The 19,808-nt window shown below is 43.1% G+C and overlaps 1 protein-coding gene across 2 annotated transcripts in view; it reads right to left on the minus strand.

Moving 5' to 3' along the window:
• Window positions 1-3,268: 3,268 nt before the first annotated feature.
• The window catches only part of LOC118782189 (tumor protein p53-inducible protein 11-like), a 46,580-nt gene continuing 30,040 nt past the window's right edge, over window positions 3,269-19,808 (minus strand). For both annotated transcript variants that reach the window (XM_036535487.1, XM_036535486.1), the window contains 6 exons: window positions 16,679-16,858; window positions 8,801-8,859; window positions 8,481-8,529; window positions 7,942-8,038; window positions 5,950-6,051; window positions 3,269-4,689 (listed from right to left, as the gene is read on the minus strand). In XM_036535487.1, coding sequence (XP_036391380.1) covers window positions 4,556-4,689; window positions 5,950-6,051; window positions 7,942-8,038; window positions 8,481-8,529; window positions 8,801-8,859; window positions 16,679-16,807 — 570 coding nt within the window. In that variant the 5' untranslated portion in view covers window positions 16,808-16,858 and the 3' untranslated portion in view covers window positions 3,269-4,555. The remainder of the gene's footprint in view (window positions 4,690-5,949; window positions 6,052-7,941; window positions 8,039-8,480; window positions 8,530-8,800; window positions 8,860-16,678; window positions 16,859-19,808) is intronic.

Consider the following 19,808-nt stretch of genomic DNA (forward strand, 5'->3'; position numbering starts at 1 on the left):
TCCGGCTTTATGCTGGAACAGGGACACAATAAGCCAGCCTGGTTCCAGTTCTCTAGTGGGACAGGGATACAATGAGTCTGCTTCGTTCCAGTCCTGTAGTGGAAAGGAGACACAATGAGTTAGCCTGGTTCCAATTCTCTAGTGGAACAGGGACACAATAAGCCAGCCTGGTTCAATGCAGCTACATTCAAAACCACATTACTGGGGACATTACTGGGGCAGGAGATGCCACTAAAGTGATGCCACTATGAAGTAACTTTGCCTAGAGTTGAATGGGAAGGAAAAGACCTGGCCACCATGGAGCAGGTCGCTTATACTGCATTCAAACCCATTCCTTTTCTTCTTCTCTGCACCTCTCAACAATACTGACATCTGCCCAGCACTTAGCAAGTAAGAAGAAGAGAGGGTCGATCCCAGCAGCCTCCCTCTCTAACCATAGATCAGTGCCACAGAGGGGAGTGGCTGGCATGTGTAGCCACACGGCTCCTATACTCTGACCTGAAATATGCAACACTCATCTGCCCACCCCTTTCCTCTCTGACCAAAAAGTATGAGGAAAGGGCCCTTTCATCTGGCCCCTTTTTACAGCACTTTCATGATGGAACATGCAGATGGTGGAGATAAAGCTCACCCACAATGGAAAACAACATAAATACACAAGTCAAGAGCTTTTCTGACACAGGTGACAGACACAGGTAATCACGGGACTGGCAGTTCACCATTTCATCAGTGGTGAAACTCACTTATTATCCTTCCAGGGCACGTGTGCCGCCACATGGAATGAAACCCTGTCCAGACAGCCTCTTTCATGAAATGTGAAGGCAACTCCTGTCATCCCTGTGTTTCAGAACAAAGAAGAATTTCATCTGTCCAGATCTGTCCTCCATAGGCCAAACTCAAAGGCAAAACAGTTAAGCACACATGCAGTGCTCAACCACACCCCACAACTGTCACAGAGCTATCATAAAAGCAAGTTACTCCTCTAGAGACAGTACAGGCAATGCTAACCTTATTCACTCCATGTAAAACACACAAGAAGCCTTGGAAAAAAATCTGTTTATTTGACAGAATACATACAACAATATTCCATTTAGACCTTCCAGAAGACTCTAAATGTGATTTTTTTTTTTAGAGCTAAGCAAAGTAATGCAAGTCTATAGTGACAATTCTCCTTTTAAGCATAACATGAATATATACACTTAAAAACAAAAAAGAAAAACTTTTCATTGTTACAGCATTTACATTTCCAGGAACACTTGGACAGCTGAAAAGAGACAGGCTATTCCCAGATGCAGAAGTGACAGTGATTTTCTGCTTTTCTGCCTGAACCCAGCAAACAAACTGTATAGTGACATTTCCGCACTGCTACAAATTCACTGCAACATTATGAGCAACAGCGTTTTCAGTTGAGAAAAAACAGTCACAAGGCAAGGGAGTAAAGTCTACTCACACTGGCAGAGTAAAATAAAAAATTTAAAATATAACACAAATTATGACAATATAATTTTCAACGTACTTGAGCTGTAACTGATCACACTATGCCTCCCAAACCAAAGTTTATTTACAACAGCTGCAAATTCTGCACCTCTTTAAACTCTGCAGAACATGCATTGGTGTCAAAGAGAGTTTAAATGTTCTGTGAACATGACATAACATCACTCTGTACTCTAGATTGACTCTACCATGGCGTAGAAATCATCTCTTCTTCAGTGGGCCCTTGTGTTCTAACAGCTTCTTGTAACTGATTTTAGAATCTATTTTTACAGATGAATAACAAAATTACTGCTTTTACACAGCAGTGCAGTAGGTCAGGATGCATATGGCTGTATGGTCATGCTAATTAAATGCTTCAAAAGGAGATAAACTGAGGCTTTACAAGGAGTATGGAGACACAAGGAGGCAAGCCCCAAATTTCACATTTCCGATCGACGTGCTTGTTGTGCAAATGAGAACATCTGCACTCCGCAGTAGATAAAGAGAGCCAAAACAAGCAGACAATGACTCGTTGCCTTCCACTCCTCCTGCCCAAATCGCCTCTGAATATAGTCATTTAATCAGCCAACCATCACAAAGGCAGACTCCACACGTTTCAGTGGTTTGTGCATGACTTTGCTGTTGATTCAAGGCAGTACAGTTCACTCACTTTAAAGTGTAAAGCCTCCTTTCCACCATCAACACAGGCAGTTCCCCACAGCTGCATCTCCAAATGTCCACGTACAATATGTGTAGCCAGGTGGAGGAAAAATTCTTAATCTCAAGGCATAAGGTATTTCAATAATGTACCTTAAGTATCTGAGCTTTTTCATGGTTCTTAACCTTTATTCACACTGCTAAGCAAGCAGCCTCTTAGAGCAGTAGAGAAGCTAGAACAACAGAATAACAAGCTGTTTGCCTGAGGTGGGGGAGTACTGGGTGACTGGAACTAGACTTTGGAGAAAATGGGAATGAACTGAGCCAAAAGAGCAGCATCTGCTACATTTTAGATGGGCTGTAGATGCATAGGGAGAAATCTCTGGCATGCACGCATATTTACTTACAATAGGCAGTGCTGTGTTTCATTTAGTGCCAAGACAATCCCATCATAGTGCCTTGCTGCTGCTTTCTCAATTTGATATATAATTTCACATCCACCTTCAAATCCAAAACCAGCCTTTGCTACTATATGCTACTATAATGTACTGGTTATATGAAATCTAACTGTAGCATGTTACTGGAAATGCTGTCACCACAACAAATTAAAAAGACCAACTTTTAACTGAAAGCAAGACAGAAGAGCACAATGGTTTGACTTGATTGAAACTTCATTAAAATATCCATCCTTGCACAAAATGCTTACTTTGCTTAGTGACAAACTGATGAAACCGTCCCCTGTTCTTTACAAAAAATAAATAAATAAAAAAAGAAAAGAAATAAAAACAACATAAAACTATGATGCCTATCCAGTAAATGACTTTATTTACATTGTGCTGAACAAATATAAACCCAACTTTGTGTTGTTATCACTTCTTTATTTTTAAGGCAATACTAAGGATATGCTGTGGTTGGAAAGTCTGCTAAATGTGGATAAATGTGTAAAGACAGATGTACTACACTAAACATGCTCTGTACTGTTAGGATCAAGCTTGTGCGATTTTTCTACCTCAAACCATTCTACCGAAGATGCAACAAATCATGAGGGTACACTTGAACACAGCCACACATGCACACAAAAGCAGGCACACACACACACACACACACACACGCACACACACACACACACACACACACACACACATATGAGAGAACTGTTGAAAGCATGCACAAATGGTCAGAATTCTAAAAGGGATTTCATGATTGATTTTAGCAATGCTGCTTTGAACAACCAGAGTCATCTTCTGTGAAATGCCTTGTCTATGTCCATTCCAAAAGCCAGCTCTCATTTTCAGATATTCAGTTTTTCTTTGCACTGTGTTTTTTTCTCTGATCCTTAAGTTCAGTTTTATAGGATCAGTGTCCAGGAGTCACGGTTCACAAAGTGCAGACTCCCTGACCTCTCTGAGGTTGGGCAAAGACTCAAACTGCTATTCTACACTGACTGAGCTAGAACTCTAAATCTGTGACTCTATTACAGTTTCAAGTAATTGCAGACACTAGACTTTACTCGATCTTTTTTGATCTGTTTTAGGTGAGTGCACTCTGCACAAATTAAATAAAAGGTTTGATTTTTGGAGCTTTTGGATTTTTAAATTTCCTTTATTTAAATAAAAACTTCCACCAAGGTAACATTCTCTTCACATACTGTGTCCTGCTGAATGTTTGTGAAATACAGACAAAAAATGTGCTTGAAGTGATCCATAGAAAAAGAAAGGTAATTTTGGGAGGGGGTTAGGTGTGCTTCACTTAAATATGCAGGTGTGAAATGTACCATCCACATTCAAAGACTACAAGGACAAGAATAACTCGGGAATTTCATGTCCTCAGGTCTGTGAAGCAGGAAGTTGAAAGCAGTCTCCACAGAAACTGCACAACAATTGCAACCCTACTTTACTCTGCACAGCACACGCAATACTGAATGATTTTGAAAATACACACATTCCTGTACATAAAATACATGTCTTGGTCCTCACTATGTGCTCTTACACTAAGTACACAAGGAGTCACATAACTCTAAGAGAATGTGCACTGGACACCTCATTGTCTGAAATCCAACACCCATTTTTTAATACTATTTTTACAGGTACATGAGAGCCCCCTGTTTACTGCAGTTCCCGCAGGAAACTGCAAAGTTCTGGCCACTGACATCACTAGAGTGGACAGCATCCTCGTCAGTCGACATAAGACCATTCGCTTCAGCTGTCTTACCACAGTGAGTCATTCTGAATTTGCACAGGGCTCATGTCTATGTACCTGCCCCCTGCAATGTAAATAGGCCTAGGTCTCAATTGGTCCCATTTAAGTGGGAGGGTCTGTATGGAGGTGGGTGGGGTGCAGGTATTTTAGACAATGGTGTTCCCAGCCCCAATACACACTGTGACCCTATGCACGCCCAGCCCCTCCCAGATACAGCTGGAGCTCCTCAGATCTTCTTGGGCCGACGACCCAGGTGGTAGTAGTAGGAGAGGCTGACAATGAGGAAGAGCACTCGACTGAGGAGGAGGAGGATGGCAGTGTTCGTCACCGAGCCAATCTCCACCAGAGTGATGGATGTCACTGCAATGACAGCCATAGGCAAGCTCATAAGCTCCTGGAGTACAACAGTCATACAATAACATTAGAAGACAATGATCATTACAATACACAGCACGGCCTACGTGAGACATGGTGATTGCCTGCTGCCCCCTTCTGGCCATGTCTGTTGTGACAGTACAACAGCCTAAATTGTCCAGGCCATGTACGTGTTTGATTTCAATATAACGTCACCTGAAGGTATATGGGTACTGCTGATATGGTCATTACACTTCCCCTATACATTGTACATAACAAATCTTCTTTCCTATGTGTCAGTAACTCCACCAAAAAGGTGTTATTTTATAAGCTGGAACCAATGCAAGCTTACATTGCATGTGGCACTACAATCACTGGCCTCCATATACATGCAGCAGTACTCATGTTAAGAAGTTATTTATGAGCAGAAGCAGAAAAATATAGAGTTTAACATGAGTTCCACAAACTATTAGACAAATAGGTATGTACCCTAGGCAGGTTTCCATTAACCTGCTTAATGTGCAATTTGAAATTGCGAACTAAAAAAACGAGTAATGGAAACACATGAATTTCAAAAAAAAAAAAAACTCAAAAATATCAAAAAAAGTTTATACGCTTGCATGAGGTGGTTTTTCAGACGATTTGACAAAGCAATGTTTCACAAAATTGAAATGGAAACACATTTTTTTGCATTTAAGTCATAACTCATCAAATGTTAAGCAGGTCATTCTGAAGTTTTGCATCCACAGGGCCTCTGTAAAATCATTGTGGATGACCTCCCAGAAATCCCTGATACGTGGCCGCTGCCAGGTATAAGGGGTTTGCCTTTCCGTTATTGCGTGCATCACATGCCCTCGTCGCCTTCGATTAAACACTACCACGGCTATAGCGGTAACATCACTCAATGGATGTTATGCAATTAAAAAAAATCGCTTCTATTTTGCGCAAAACTGCAATGGAAACACGTCTACTGTCACCATACACCACCCAGCTAAGACAAGGGAGTGCAGGTTAATTCAGCTGTATTGTGAAGTAATCACCACTAGAGAGCAGTGTTTTGACACATTCAGACACCACTCGAGAGCGCTGAGGTAACACAGGAATCTGCCCTCAAGTTGAGGTGTGTGTGTGTGTGTGTGTGTGTGTGTGTGTGTGTGTGTTTAACAGGGTTGAAGTAAGGATGGAATAGAGGGCATAAATGTGTTCCCTCCTCCACAGATTCTCTCAGCTCCCTCCGGCAGGGGGTGGGGGGGCTCTCATACTCACCCAAAAACTGCACTGCAAAATAGCAGGCCTCAGTTAGCAGGGTCCACTGTATAATGATCTTCTCTGCTGTGTACAGACCATTCCACATGATTAGAGAGATACCTGTGGAGAGGAGGAAACTCTTAGGTCACACTGCAGCTAATGGCTTGGTTTCACACTTCGCAAGGAGTAAACCTCAGACAGTAGTTTATGTAATATCTTTGCACACAAACCATAATCTTATTGAACTCCTGGCCCTCTGTGTCAGTGTTCTCTGTTTCAGGGTAACACCCATGACTGTTCTGTGAATAATCATACTTTATACAAATGCATACCTTACACATACACAAACACCATAATATAGCAATTTTTTAAGATTGAAAGCACTGAAATTGAACACCAGGCACATACCAGTCAATGGCCCTTAGACTATACTTACAAGAGACGCATCTCAGCCAAAGCCTTTCCTTGGATTTAATTTCCTCACAGAACCTCTCAACATTCTGATTATTCAGGGATTAATCACTGGTTAATTTTGAGTTTAACCAGTAAAAATAGTTAGGCATAGAGGCTTAACCCTGTAGTAAATAGCTTTTTAACAAATTTTAAAAGGGCTGCATAATCAGATTGATGGAAATTTGGTTTTCATCACTTTCTCCTCCAGGAGGCAGATCATTCTATTTTGCTCCTCCCACACTGGTGGGGCAGAGCTGAACATACACCCCCCTCTCAGCAGGGAGCCATCTGCCCTGAGGATTATCCCTACCTCTCCTGAGTGTGTCCTTCCACATACCTGGCCACTGTTTAGAGAGGGACTGTCTCATGGTAGACAGCCTACACAAACTTGCCACATTGCAAGCTCACACTGTAGGTGTAAGAACCATGTGACAGAATATGGAAGACCTGTTAGGCAGTGATATATATTAGGTAGTGATATACCTGTAGGAATGAGGTGGCATATTTCATATTACATTTCAGGTACAATGTATGAAGGTGAAGGGTGACAACACAAGGGCTGGTGTTTGTGTTTCACAGCCTACCACCTTCAGTACACAGAAGTGAAATGTGAAGTAATATGTATTTAGCAGCATGCAGCTAGCAATACTGCTTTTTGCAACATTGATTTTGAAGATGCTGAAAATAATTATGATGATGATGAACATGATGAAGGCTCACAATCTGGAGGTTGTAGGTGAGGCAATCCTACACTTTCATGAATCGGGCTGTTCCTGCTGTTACTGTCCCTGGAGTGATTAGTGGGGTCTGCTTAGAGCTGCCTGTGCTGTCACTAGACAGATGCCAGCCAGCCATGTCTTATTGTTTCTGTTGTTCCAAATGAATGCCATTACGCTAACCATTTACATCTTTAATCCAATTTCTCTCCCTTATACCCCACACAGAGAGAGCAGAAATAGGACGGCGAGAGTAATTGCATAGCGTGCTCATATATTTCCTGTCAAGACGCTGTCGTCTCTCGGGACTGATAAGGACAATATCATGAATAATTAAATGAGTGAGCAGCATGCTCCATCCGGAGGCATGTTCTTCTCTCTACGCTCCGAAGCCCACCCACGCAACATTTTCTTCCCAGAATCCCCTGCAGCCTGGTTTCACGGCAAGCAGAGGTCTGACAGTCCCTCTCTGCATTGGCCCTCGTATCTCCAGCACCCTCATGGACATGTCCTCCCTGTCACTGGATTTCATCAGCTGACGGACTACCCACCTCTGCAGAGAGATTAAATATTAAACCTACATGTCTGATACTCATGATTAATGTGGCAGCATTGTATTCTGGCCCAAAGTCTGCTGGGGTACTTGTGAAGATCTTATTTTGTCTAAATGTTTAAAGATGTGGTATTTTGGGGAAATCTGCAAACCACATCTCAAAATTCAGATAACAATTCTGATTTGTAGCACACTGATGATGCGGAATCTCTCTCCTGAACTGTGGTGAGAATGGAAGGGACTGTAGAGAGTTGAACCGCTGAGTGGAGGCTGTGAGGTAGGTCTTACTGAGGAGCGCTCCCCCGTAGAGGCGGATGGAGATGCTCGTGGTAGACAGCTCCTCGTCGAACACAATCTCATACAACTGGTTGGGAAATGCCAGAGCCTGCAAGAGAAGGAGCAACCAACATATCTGCTTCACTTTGTATCTTTACAGCAGTCACATTACGACCTGTTACTTCAATATGGAATATGGGACATTACTCAAAGTGCAATTACTCAAACAACCACTCATTCATAACCAAATTTTGTTCCAGGCTTGCCAGCTCATGAATATTCACAGGCAACAGCCATTAATAAGTGCAGGCAAGAAGGAGTGTGGAATGTGGAAAGTTGCTGGTTTGCCACAGTCTCTGGATAAACTCTGGGCCTACTCAGGCCTGCTCATCTAAGGTCATTACAGACATTACCAAAGACCAGTAAACTACAGACCACTGACTGCATTCCTTAAAAAGCTTTTATTAAACAGAAAAGTTTTACTTAGAAAAGAAAGATTCTGTGTATGGCCGCATTATGTCTGTGGGCAGAGCAAACTGAGCAATACTCACCATTAAAGCCATGACAGTGAACACAACTGCTGAAATGAGGATCCACACCCTAAAACGATATTCAAATTTGACTCTGGTTAATGACTGATGGTCCTCTTCAGGGCACATACTCTAGAACCACAACGTGAACACAGAAACAGCCTCAATATTTCCACAAAATTCTGTGCCACTCCTCACAATATCCTGCCCCACATCACTGCCCTCCTGCCAAAAACATAGAGGGGGCATGGCAAAAGGAACAACCTTCAGTGGAACACTCACTACACCTGACATGATGAACAATGGTCATTCTCACTATGCCCAGTAGGTGGCTCTCTTACCTGAGGCCGACAGGCTCTCGCACAGCAAATTTGATCTCATTTCCCAACATCTGGCTGATCTGCAAGAGAAAGAACATTTTTTTAAGTTAACACATAATGTAATGGAGGCAACACTTCCTGTCAAAGGTCTCTGTATTGTAACAAACAAAGAAAAGCTCCTGCATAACACAGATTCCCCTTGGTACTGTAGTGCACTGAACTGTAAAATGGGCATATCTGTGCCACCTTTAATTGTAGATACATAGTGAGGGAGTGAGAACAAAATTATTTTAATTAGACATTTATTTATATCTCACAGATGGAGGCAAGCAGGAAGCAGACACAGATGAGGTCCTTCCAGGTGCAGGTGTATTAATAGGAAACTATATTCAGCTGAAAATGTAATTCAGTAACAAATGAGCTGTGCTGTGCAGTCCAGTAAATTCCACAGCACAATTTATGCAGTTTAGTCCTCAGTTAAGACTAAAGGAGACACCTGAGTGAGGCATTAGGACTCACGTCAGCTCTCCACAGGGTGTTTAGTGGACCATAGGCGATCATACCCACTGTTGCAGCACTAAGAAACCCCCAAGCACTATTCTTACATATTCTTGCAGCTGTTCCTAAAAAAAAAATTACTACTCTTAGCATAGTGATGCACTTATTTGGAAGTCACTCTGTGTAAGAGCGTCTGCTAAATGATGTAATGTAATGTAAAAAATTGAGACATACTATATATGTAATTGTTCCATATCCTATTTGGTGAGATTGTTTGACATCTTTGGGAGTGTGACCGCTGGAAGGCAAGGGAAGCCGATTATGGCTGCTCATTGTGGTAAAGACACTATTTTCATCTCCTTGTCAGATCACACTCTTAAGGAAAAAGTGAATGTGTCCCCTAGGATAACATCACAGATAGCTGGGCAGGAAAATGAACAGCAGACACCACACAATGATCATAGTAGTTTCCTTTTCGGCTGCTTAGTGAAGAAGTGCCAGCCTACTCTGCCTACTGTGATCACACATGCAGAACATCACTTAAAAGTGAAGAAGAAAAATACGTATTTTTAATGTAATCAACCTTCACGTGCTGAGAATGTCACCTGCACTTGTCCCATGGGTGATTGTGTCTGTCGTGTGCACTGACTCTCTAAGAGAATACTGCACAAAAGGAGAAAGGAGAGAACTGACAGAGTCTTTCATCTTTCCGCCAGGAGCGAGCGCTCTAGCCTCCAGCAAGCTTCTGAAGACATGCGATTACCCTGGGAGCGATTCTCACAGGGATAGCTCAGGGACACAGAGATTTGGCTCACCAACAAATATGGTTTATTTATGCCAACAGGCAAGCCACGATGAAATAAACAAATAGAATAGAAAAAAGACATAGAAACAAAAGAAAAGCTGATCCAGTTTCTGAAGCAACAGCAGTTTCAAGGAAAGTGAAATTGTTTCAAAAAATTCCACAGACAGGGAAGGCTTTAGTGCAAGATTGCTGCAGTCAACCAAGCAGTTTATGAGACCAGGTGAACACCTCCACTGGCTTTCTGTTGTAAACATTTTTGAAGGTTTAACAACATATAATTTCCCAGAAAATGTCACATTGACTTTCCAATGCCCACAATGCAGTTACAGTTCAATCTCAACAATCCACACACATCCAAACATTTTTAAGCCTACAAAAGCACGTCTCACCTTACAGAAAAACACAGAACACAAACACTGAAAATAGATGGCACTTTCACACGCACACCCATATTGATTGTGTTTTTAAACAGTTGAAATGAACTGTATGAAATGTCATACCAATCACAGGAAAAAGTCTTGAAAAGAAATGTGAGAAGCTGACTCATTCACTTCAGAGGTCACTGCCTACTGCCCATGCACAGTCTTTCAAATTCATGATAAAAGCCTTCAACTCCTTCTCCCTAATAATATCATTGGCCTTTACTTGTCTTGAAAGGGTTCTGCTCCAAATTATTGATCTGGATGCCAGTTAACAGCTGCTTACTTTGCCAAGACTACTTGCTCATATTCACTTTTCTGTGACTCATTATAATGTGCCCAGCCCCAGACAGAAAAAATGTCAGGTATTCTATTTTAAATTAGGTGACCTTTAAGAGTTGCATTAAGCAGTAATATTAGCATTTAGCATTCATGGCCAAATGTTGTGTCAGAACCTGCATTAGTCAACTTCATACTGAAAGCAGTAATTAGACCTACGGGTCTTTAAGTACCCAGCACCCAGGCGTGGCCAGCCAATCCTTACTCACATAGGCATTAAGACAGACATCCAAAGTCTTACAGGTGAATCAAAACAACAAAACTCAAAGGTAGAGTTTTTGAAATGGTTTTAAGAGCGGATGGGGATGTTGTTGTGTGAGACACAGAGAGATAATGGGAGCCTAAATGTGAGTGGTGGAGGCGAGCCGGTTTGGCAGAGTGGTGTGGCTGCGAGGGGCAGTGGGGAGGACGGCTCTGACTGGCAGCCAGTATTGTGCGCGTCTGTTCGCATTTAGCTGGCCTCCCACGGCAGGTGAGCCTTGTGCCTGTGCTGATGTGTTTGCCAAAAATAGATTTGCAGCCACGTTTTTCCCCTTTTATGCACAACTGGGCCAGCCTTGTCTCTTTGTTGTCTTTGTGAAGGGATTTCAAGATGGTGATGGAGATGTGTCTATGGTCTGCCGCTGCAAACTGTATCCCCGGGATAACTCTCATGTGACCTGATGACACATGCATTCGCACCGTCATTTCGCTAGGAGTCATTTCAGGGGCTGTTTTTTCACAGGAGCAGCTATTCAGCAGAAATAGCTCAGTCAGTAGCACTGGACGGGTGGGCTCCGTAGGAAATGATATTGTAGGAAAGGGAAGAATGCATACAATGCCATTCTGGAGAGAATAAACAAGTGAACAGTGCCCGTTCCTTTGCCAAAAATCAATTACTGGAGGGATGAGAGCTTGGAAGAGAAACCCACAGGCAAAACATGCTTTCTGAGGAAAACAATACCTTTGCCAGATGATGTTCTAACAATAAAACAGCAGCACAAACATAAGGGGTTTGGGGGTGTAGTCAGATAAATCTTGCTGTGATTCTGCTGCTGAGGCTCATAAGATCATTGCCTGCCCTATTCTGGCAGTGCAATCACCACAATCTCTAGTCATTGTTACATCTCACTTAACTCACTTAACCTCACTTAATGCCCTAAGTAAACCACAGCATTCCTATGGCTGAAGGAAACAACCTCAGCTGTCTGAACTGAGAGTGTTAGTGGATTAAAGATGCCTGGACACCCATGACTGTGGGTCTGGACAAAGGAACTGTAGGTCTGGACCTGACAATGTGCAGGCAAAACAGCTGTGCACAGGGCTGGAGAGAGGACATGAAGACACAGAGAGGCAAAGAGAGAGAGATGGAAGAAAGGATCCTCCATAGACCTCAATTTGTCTGTCCTGAATGTTTTGTACTTACAGCATGACAGAGCAGTATTTGGCTGGCTTTTGCTCCCACTGTATTCTTATAGGGAACCGATTGGTTCGGTTTAATTGAAGTGTTGACTGAACACTAATGAATACTATGGTTCGGTTTAATTGAAGTGTTGACTGAACACTAATGAATACTAATCTTTCAGTCTGACATCAATTCAGGTTCTTCATTTTGTGTTCATTTGCACCCCTTAAACACACCAGTAATACAAAAGTGCTAACTCAATTAGAAATGAATTTTTCAGTTAAGTAAGTAAGTTTAAGTAAGTTTAATTTCTTTTTCAGCTTGGGATAAATAGTCTTACCACTAATTAATCTTCATAGCCTACCCACTAATTATTTAGTGACATCACTGCTCCAAGTTTAAGGGGCAGATATTAATAAAGAAATACGTTCAAAGAGTTCCCTTCTCTCATTTCAATTTATGACCAAAAACAGGCATCGGACATTACATTTACAATTAAATGTCACAAGATGTTAAATACAAGTCTGCATTCTGTTAACAGCTCATTTGAAATAAATTACTTTATCAGCGTACACAATATGGCCCCAAGACCCAGACTGAGACACACTATGTTATGGAGACCTAGCATAGGTGCCTACCCGGGGCCCACAGCCCTTGTATAGAACCTCTGTATTGCTGAGGAAAATGGGTCTGTAGTGCTAGTAAACAGCCACTCCCTAGGATGGTCTAAAGAGGCCCACAGCACTTTTAACCAGCCAAGGCCAAGGCAGCAGGGCTTGCTCTCCCCCACCAAGAGGAAAGGGATTGTTCCAATCTCCCATTTCAGAAGAGCTGGAAGCCACCAGGACAGGAAATGGGACAAGGGAGGGGGGGTCTTATTAGGGCAGCTTCCTTCTTTTGTTTACAGGAACACTGCCGATTCATCAGCCATCATTCATCTATATATTCATATATATATATATATATAAAGTATACACACAAGCACAAAGGGAGTAGCTACGTCACTGAGGAAACGTGTGCTGCTGCCCAGTAGCTGTATAACAAATAATGCTGTGCCATGACCACAGCCTTCAATACAGGTTTACTGCAATTTTCCCACTAGGCACTCAAGATTTATAAATCGGCATGGAAGCAGGATGAGTGACTATCTCCAGCTGTGAGCCCAGTGCAAGTGACAGAGTGAGATGGAGAACTATATCAGAGGCAGAATGACCCTGCAGCTGCACCTCAGCCTTCCTCCAGTGAAACGGTGGAGGACAGCAAAAAATGCCACTGAAGAACTGAAAGGTAAATTCCTTACCAATCGACCTGTGCCGCTTGTTTAGCACTATTATGGATAGGGATGCACCTTAGCTTAGACACCACACTTCCAGTATCACACCTCATGCACTGGGGGGCAGGGTGAAGTTTGCCTCCTGGAAGGAAATGGATAAAGAGGGTAGTGGTGTCAAAGGGCAAAGGGGGTGGAGTCCCGAGGAGAAGCTGAGACGGGAGTTCGGGCGAAGGACTCCTCAGTTGTTTGACCCGTTTGTTTTTGTTTCCCGTTTGTCACCGTGATTGAACTCTCGGCTAACCGACCTTAATAATAATAATAAATAAATAAATAAAATAAAAAACCTGAACGACCCACAACAAGGAGCGAGGGCTGGCCGACTCTGGCGTCACACCAAGGAGCAGGCCCAGTGTTTGCCCAGGTGGAGGTAAGCTCACCTTTTCCCCTCAGTGCTACACCTTCAACATTAGATTCATACATACTGACGTCCACGTTAAAGCACACATTAGCTTAGATTACAACCGAAGCTCAGGTAGGGCGGCTACCGAATCCCCTAGACTAACAGAGTGCAGGCTAGCAAGAGTCCATCTAGGCCTGTGTATTTTCTGCCCTTGGGTCTTGGGTTGTAACAAGCACACACTTGCCTGGTCAATTTTTCTCAGTTTCTGAAGTGATTATGCTATGGGAACTACATTCCCATGAAAAATGGTAGAAATTTTATTAATGGTTTTGCAAATCTGGATAGTCCCTGGGGATCACAATACATGTCATGCCCCCATTCATGCATTCTGGATGTGATCAGATAGGAAATCACAGACCATATTACTGCATGTTTCAACAGTAATTTCCATGTCTAGTTTAATTCTGTTTATTATGGACATATTGTTTCAGATGAATACTTCAGTATCTCCTGTGCAAGTAAACCTTCTTTAAACTCTTGTCACAGATTTTCAATTACTGACAAACAATACTTTGAATGCTACATCATTTCAACCCCCTTTAATGTAAAGTCATCTCAATACTTCTTGAGATTTTGAACATATAAAGTAAGGTTGGATTTGTTCCTTGAGTCATGTTGTCTTCATTGTCTGTTTTATCTTAGCAACATGCTTTGTGAGGGCTGTGTCTGCTTGCCTCAGCCTCACATAAATTTGAATGATAAATGACTTTCACAGCCAGAGCCAAAAGTAGTCCCAACCTCAGCACAGACTGGAGAGTGGAGAGTGCGGAATTAAGCATTTGACAGGCAGAGCAGTGAGGGAGGAGAGCCCTGCATGAGTACAAGCAGAGTGCCCCGAGGTCAGCAAGGGAAATCTGTGCACAGGGGCGGGGTGGAGGGTAATGAGTGTCATAGCAGAGGGATCATTGGCCGCACTGGGCCATAGGCTGACAATGAAACCCGCGAACAGAGAGAAGCTCGCGGAAGTGCTGTTAGTCTCTCCCTGCAGAGAACACGACACACTGGATCAATATTCACGGCCGCCCCTCCAGCCCATTTAACCAGCACGAATCTTTCCATCTGTCATGATTACCGTATCTTGGCAGCCTGATAACGGCATACCCCTACACCACGCTGCTGTCCCAAAGAAACCAGACACGTGTCAGTAATTGACTCCACAGGGTAAATTTGAGCAACTTCAGGTGAAGAACGGGCCTCCTCCTCCTCCTCTTACTCCTATTGGCTATCTCCCTGACTTCCCATCTCCTAACCCTCATGCCTGCAGTGAGCTGCTATCAATTGGAAATCTTTCAGGCAAGCTGGCAAAAGGCTAGAAAAACAACTTTGTTCCACCTGGCCACACAGCAGCTTCTATTTAAAGCTGTAGTTAATGGGGCAGTTAGTCTTAAAAAAATATCCGATTTGGCAATGCTGCATTTCCAACAACGGTAGCCAGTGTTCTATTTCAGTTAAGCATTAGTTTGATATTATAGCCTTTGCCAATAACTAATATAACGAGTTTATATGTAATTGTGCCATTTCAATACAGGTATACTACAGCAGTGTGTAACCCTTCTGTTGTTTCAGCTGCATGGCACTGCCATAGTGTGGTATTTCTTCTTGAATTGAGTAAATGGAAAAAGCCTGCCAAGTAACCAATCTTCTGATAGTTTAAGGATATTATCCCCATTAAACATGTTGTTCTGTAACTGGGTACATGTGCCTGTGCATATCATGGGGAGCTAAAGGCTGTTGGTTGGAGACAAGCTTAGAGCAGGCAAGAGACCACAAGAGAACGGTAATCTTTGGTGGTGATGATATGGTGGAGCATGTTTTCTGCCTGCACGTATACACTATGCTTCATATTGGTTGAATCGGGCAGCAAATCATTGAAGTGCAACAGAATCTGATCCCAGTGGCTAGGGATGAAATTTGTGTCATTTTTCAGAATAAAAACTCAAATCTTATAATCTAATAAGAACAGCATATGGCATACATTACTAAGGACTTATTTCAAACAACACGGCTGAAACAAAGGCATCTGAAGTTTAGTTGGTAAGAGCAAAACCCAACTAGAATCACTTGTAGGAAAAGTACAAGTGAATGCTGTGTATTTGTTTTTCATTTCTGCTACGATCAAAGCCGTTTTATGCAGGTAATTTTTTCACCTCAGAATCAGATCAGTCTGCATTGTAACCATCTTCAGAACAGGATAACACAATTTGAATTTTAATTGTGAATCCTGCATATCAATGAGTGGATGTTCTAGGGAATTCAGGTCTCTGTGCAGACCTGCTGTATTTTCAAATGGTCTCAAACACAAACATGACAGGCTACTGTTTACATTACTCAGGTTACTGTGGTTGACGCAGTTGTAAGGGTAGCTGTGCTGTGTATCGCAATGCACCACGATGATGGGGATGCTACGGAGGTATGTATGTATAAGACAAAATGTAATATATTTCATAGCACAGGCACAGATGGAAGCCTCCCTGACGGTGTCCTGTGTTAGATGTGATAGGTTGCTCTGTGGAGTAAAACTGAAAGAGCATGCTGGGAACTCTGTTCGATCACAGTGCTCAGGGTTAAAATCAAAATTGCTTAATGGAATGTCAGGCCCTCTGAAATGTGGAAGCGAGCCCTGAGAACAACGCAGAGGCGCAGGGCTCTCTGGCCACTCTGCTGGCCAGACAAACACACAGCTACTAATCCAGAGTGCATCTCAAAGTGCACCCAACTGACCTTGGACCGGTGCACCTCACCATCGTCATCCTCGCCCCCAACACCCAGGATCTTGCGGGTCTTCAGCCGGCTCACCAGGTCGGTCTGACTGTGCTTCTTCATGAGAGGGGGGTGAGGTTTTGAGGCCATTTCAGAGAGGGAGGGGGGCAGCGGGGGGCAGAGGAGTTCAGGACTCACAGCCTGTAGGGAAGAGAAGAGAAGCAGAAGGGGGTGAGAGAGAGCGCTTTCATGGAGCATTGAGAGAGTGGGACAGCATGTGCCTCTGAGCAGAGCTCTACTGAAGAGCAGAGAAATCCCCAGTGTTTGTGTTTGAGCATTTAGACCGCAGCGCCACTGGTTCCGGAAACGAATGCTTTCTCTGTAATTTCCTACCCCAGCTGTGCTTAACACACAGGTTCTGTGGCTGCTGAGGGAATATGTAAAAGCGCTGCGACAGCCATCATCATATTATAATACAAGAGGTAAGGCAAAAACACTATGATTATAAACATTATCAGCACTCATTTCCACTTCAGACACATTCTGAGCAGACACACACACGGAAACACACACACGCATGTGCACACACACATGCGCGCGCACACACACACACACACACACACACACACACACACACACACACACACACACACACACACACACACACACTCACACAGAAACTCATACTCATAAAAGCCATACCCCAAAGCCAATTACTCCCCACTTCCACTCTTGCACTGAACCAACAGCTCCAGCTTGGTCTCTTCCACAGAGGAAATCAAAGAGCAACACCAATGCACTGCACCTTCCTCTCCATGCTTTAATTACCAACAATTTATGACACCGCCTATAATACACACCCATTCTCTTAGGGGCATCAAACCAACAGTCAAACACAGACCAACAGAAACTCTTGCCCACTAGCAGAAAACCTCTTACTGTGTGTTCATTATGCAACACCATAATGTAACACAATAACTCAAGCAGTGAAACTGACATCGGTACAGTCCATTTCTGACCATGACCTGCAAATGAATGCACTCTTATTGCCAAGAGACCAATAATCACAGCTGCTAATCCATTGTCTTAATTATGGGGGCAATTGCCTTTTGCCACACACACACCATGGATGGCATTCTGTAAACGACGGCATAAACGGAGCTGTCTGTTCTTTCCCAAGGCAAGGTTTTCAGTGTCAAAATCAATGATGATCATCTACTGACTCGAGAGCACGAGGACCCGGAGCCAGCTCAGCAGCATCAATGCTAAAATAGCTCTGACACCACAGACACACACAACATGTGTGTGACGTGGGAGAAAACAGTCCATTTCCTGACGCAGCTCTGGGAAGCCTGCTCCATGCCCAACAAAAACATATTTCCTCCGTTTTTGTTTTATTATTATTCCTGTGGGGAGACTTTCACCTTTTGGTGTCACGGCACTGTAGCTTTGACTGTTACACTCAAGGCAAGTCACAGATGGAACAAGTCACAGCTGGACCAAGCATCCATCAAAAGAATGGCTCACTGCAGCCTATTAATTAGGCGTAGTGACTCCTGCCATTTGCAAAATGGATCATGAAGGAATCAACAGTGACCAACACCGGGAAAAACACAGAGATTAGCCATTGTGTGAGATTTACGTCATCTGTGTCCCTTGTTACCCAGTGTGTCACCTGCTGAACCATTTAATCTCTGTCAGGAAATGAAGTCTGAGAACATTTCAGTGAACACACCAACAATCAAACCACTGTCCAAGACCATGAATCCACCATTCATTCACAATCTGCACTGAAGCATCTCAGAAGGTGAAGCCTTACGCAGTGCATGCAATAATTTGAGAATACTTCAACATTGTAATTAGAGCAGATCATTATTCTTGATTAAGAGTACTGGTTGTGACCGCTCCCAAAAAGGTAAACCTTCACTGCCAAACGCTGGAGAGGGTTTGGGAATTTCACATTTGACCCATTTTTACCAAAGTGGTAATCAAACCATAAGGATTGTCTAATTCATTTCTATTGCAAGTGTTCTGTGGTATCCAGAAAAGCATGCTTCATTTCAAAGAAAATTGTGCATCAGTGCAGAAGAGTACATCCATAGCTTGAATGCTGCAAAACAGAACAATGGCCAAACTACAACTCCCAGTATGTTAGGGACACTGTCAAAGGTTTGCAGAGAGACATTGGAGCACATACAGTCTGTGTGTGAATCTGATGCCCCTGGCATCAGAAATATTCAGAGGAAGTATACAATTTAACTTGAGGCCATTGTCTTTAGGAGTTATCTGAGCATTCTGGAGAATGTAGAGGGGTTCATATGAGATGATGGCCATTCAACAAGTAACAGGAGTCTGAGAAGGAACGGCTGCTGAAGACAGGACCACATCAGACATTTAATTTCATCTATAAATGGACACAGTGCTTGAAACAATATCAACAGCATAATATTAAATGATATGCTCAGCTTCATTGTGAACTGCAATAATGTTAACAAATTCCACTGACATAGACACAGAGAGCCCCACAACATGCCTGCAGGCCTGGCGTCTGAGTGCACACAACTGTCCCCCACACGCATAAACATGGCTGCAGGGCAGAACGCGTACCCACGTCTACCTGCTGCTCAATTATTTACGGAGTGGCAGGTGGCCCTGCGGGGTCCCACTGAAACAGTGGCAGAGCGGCGCTCAGATTGGTTCTGGTGCAGATCATCTGGAGATGCAGCCTGCTGTAGCTCACTCGTACACAGCCGCTTTTGGCAGCTTCGTGAGTGGGGAGGAGGAGAGAAGCCTACGCAGTGCTCAGTGTGATCTGTTGGATTGTTAACCCTGCAGGCAGCATGCAAATGCACAGACCTGTGTGGCACATGATGCAACTTTTGGTTTGTGCTGAAGAGCACCTGCAGTTACTCTCTGGGGAAAAAAAACAAAAACAATCAGCACTTTCCGTTCCAGTAATTATTTAATACAGATATCTAATTGGATCTTGAAATGAATGACATATCTCACAAAAAGAAGATCAAAGAGTGCGGGAACATCAAAGAAAGCATTCAATTGGATGTTATCAATCACACAGTAAATCAATCACCTACACAAAGGCAGACATTTGGCATGTCCGACCAAGCACTTCCACTGTGTTTATGTCTCCTTC

The sequence above is a fragment of the Megalops cyprinoides genome, chromosome 8, assembly GCF_013368585.1.
Source record: "Megalops cyprinoides isolate fMegCyp1 chromosome 8, fMegCyp1.pri, whole genome shotgun sequence".
NCBI classification, from domain to species: Eukaryota; Metazoa; Chordata; class Actinopteri; order Elopiformes; family Megalopidae; genus Megalops; species Megalops cyprinoides.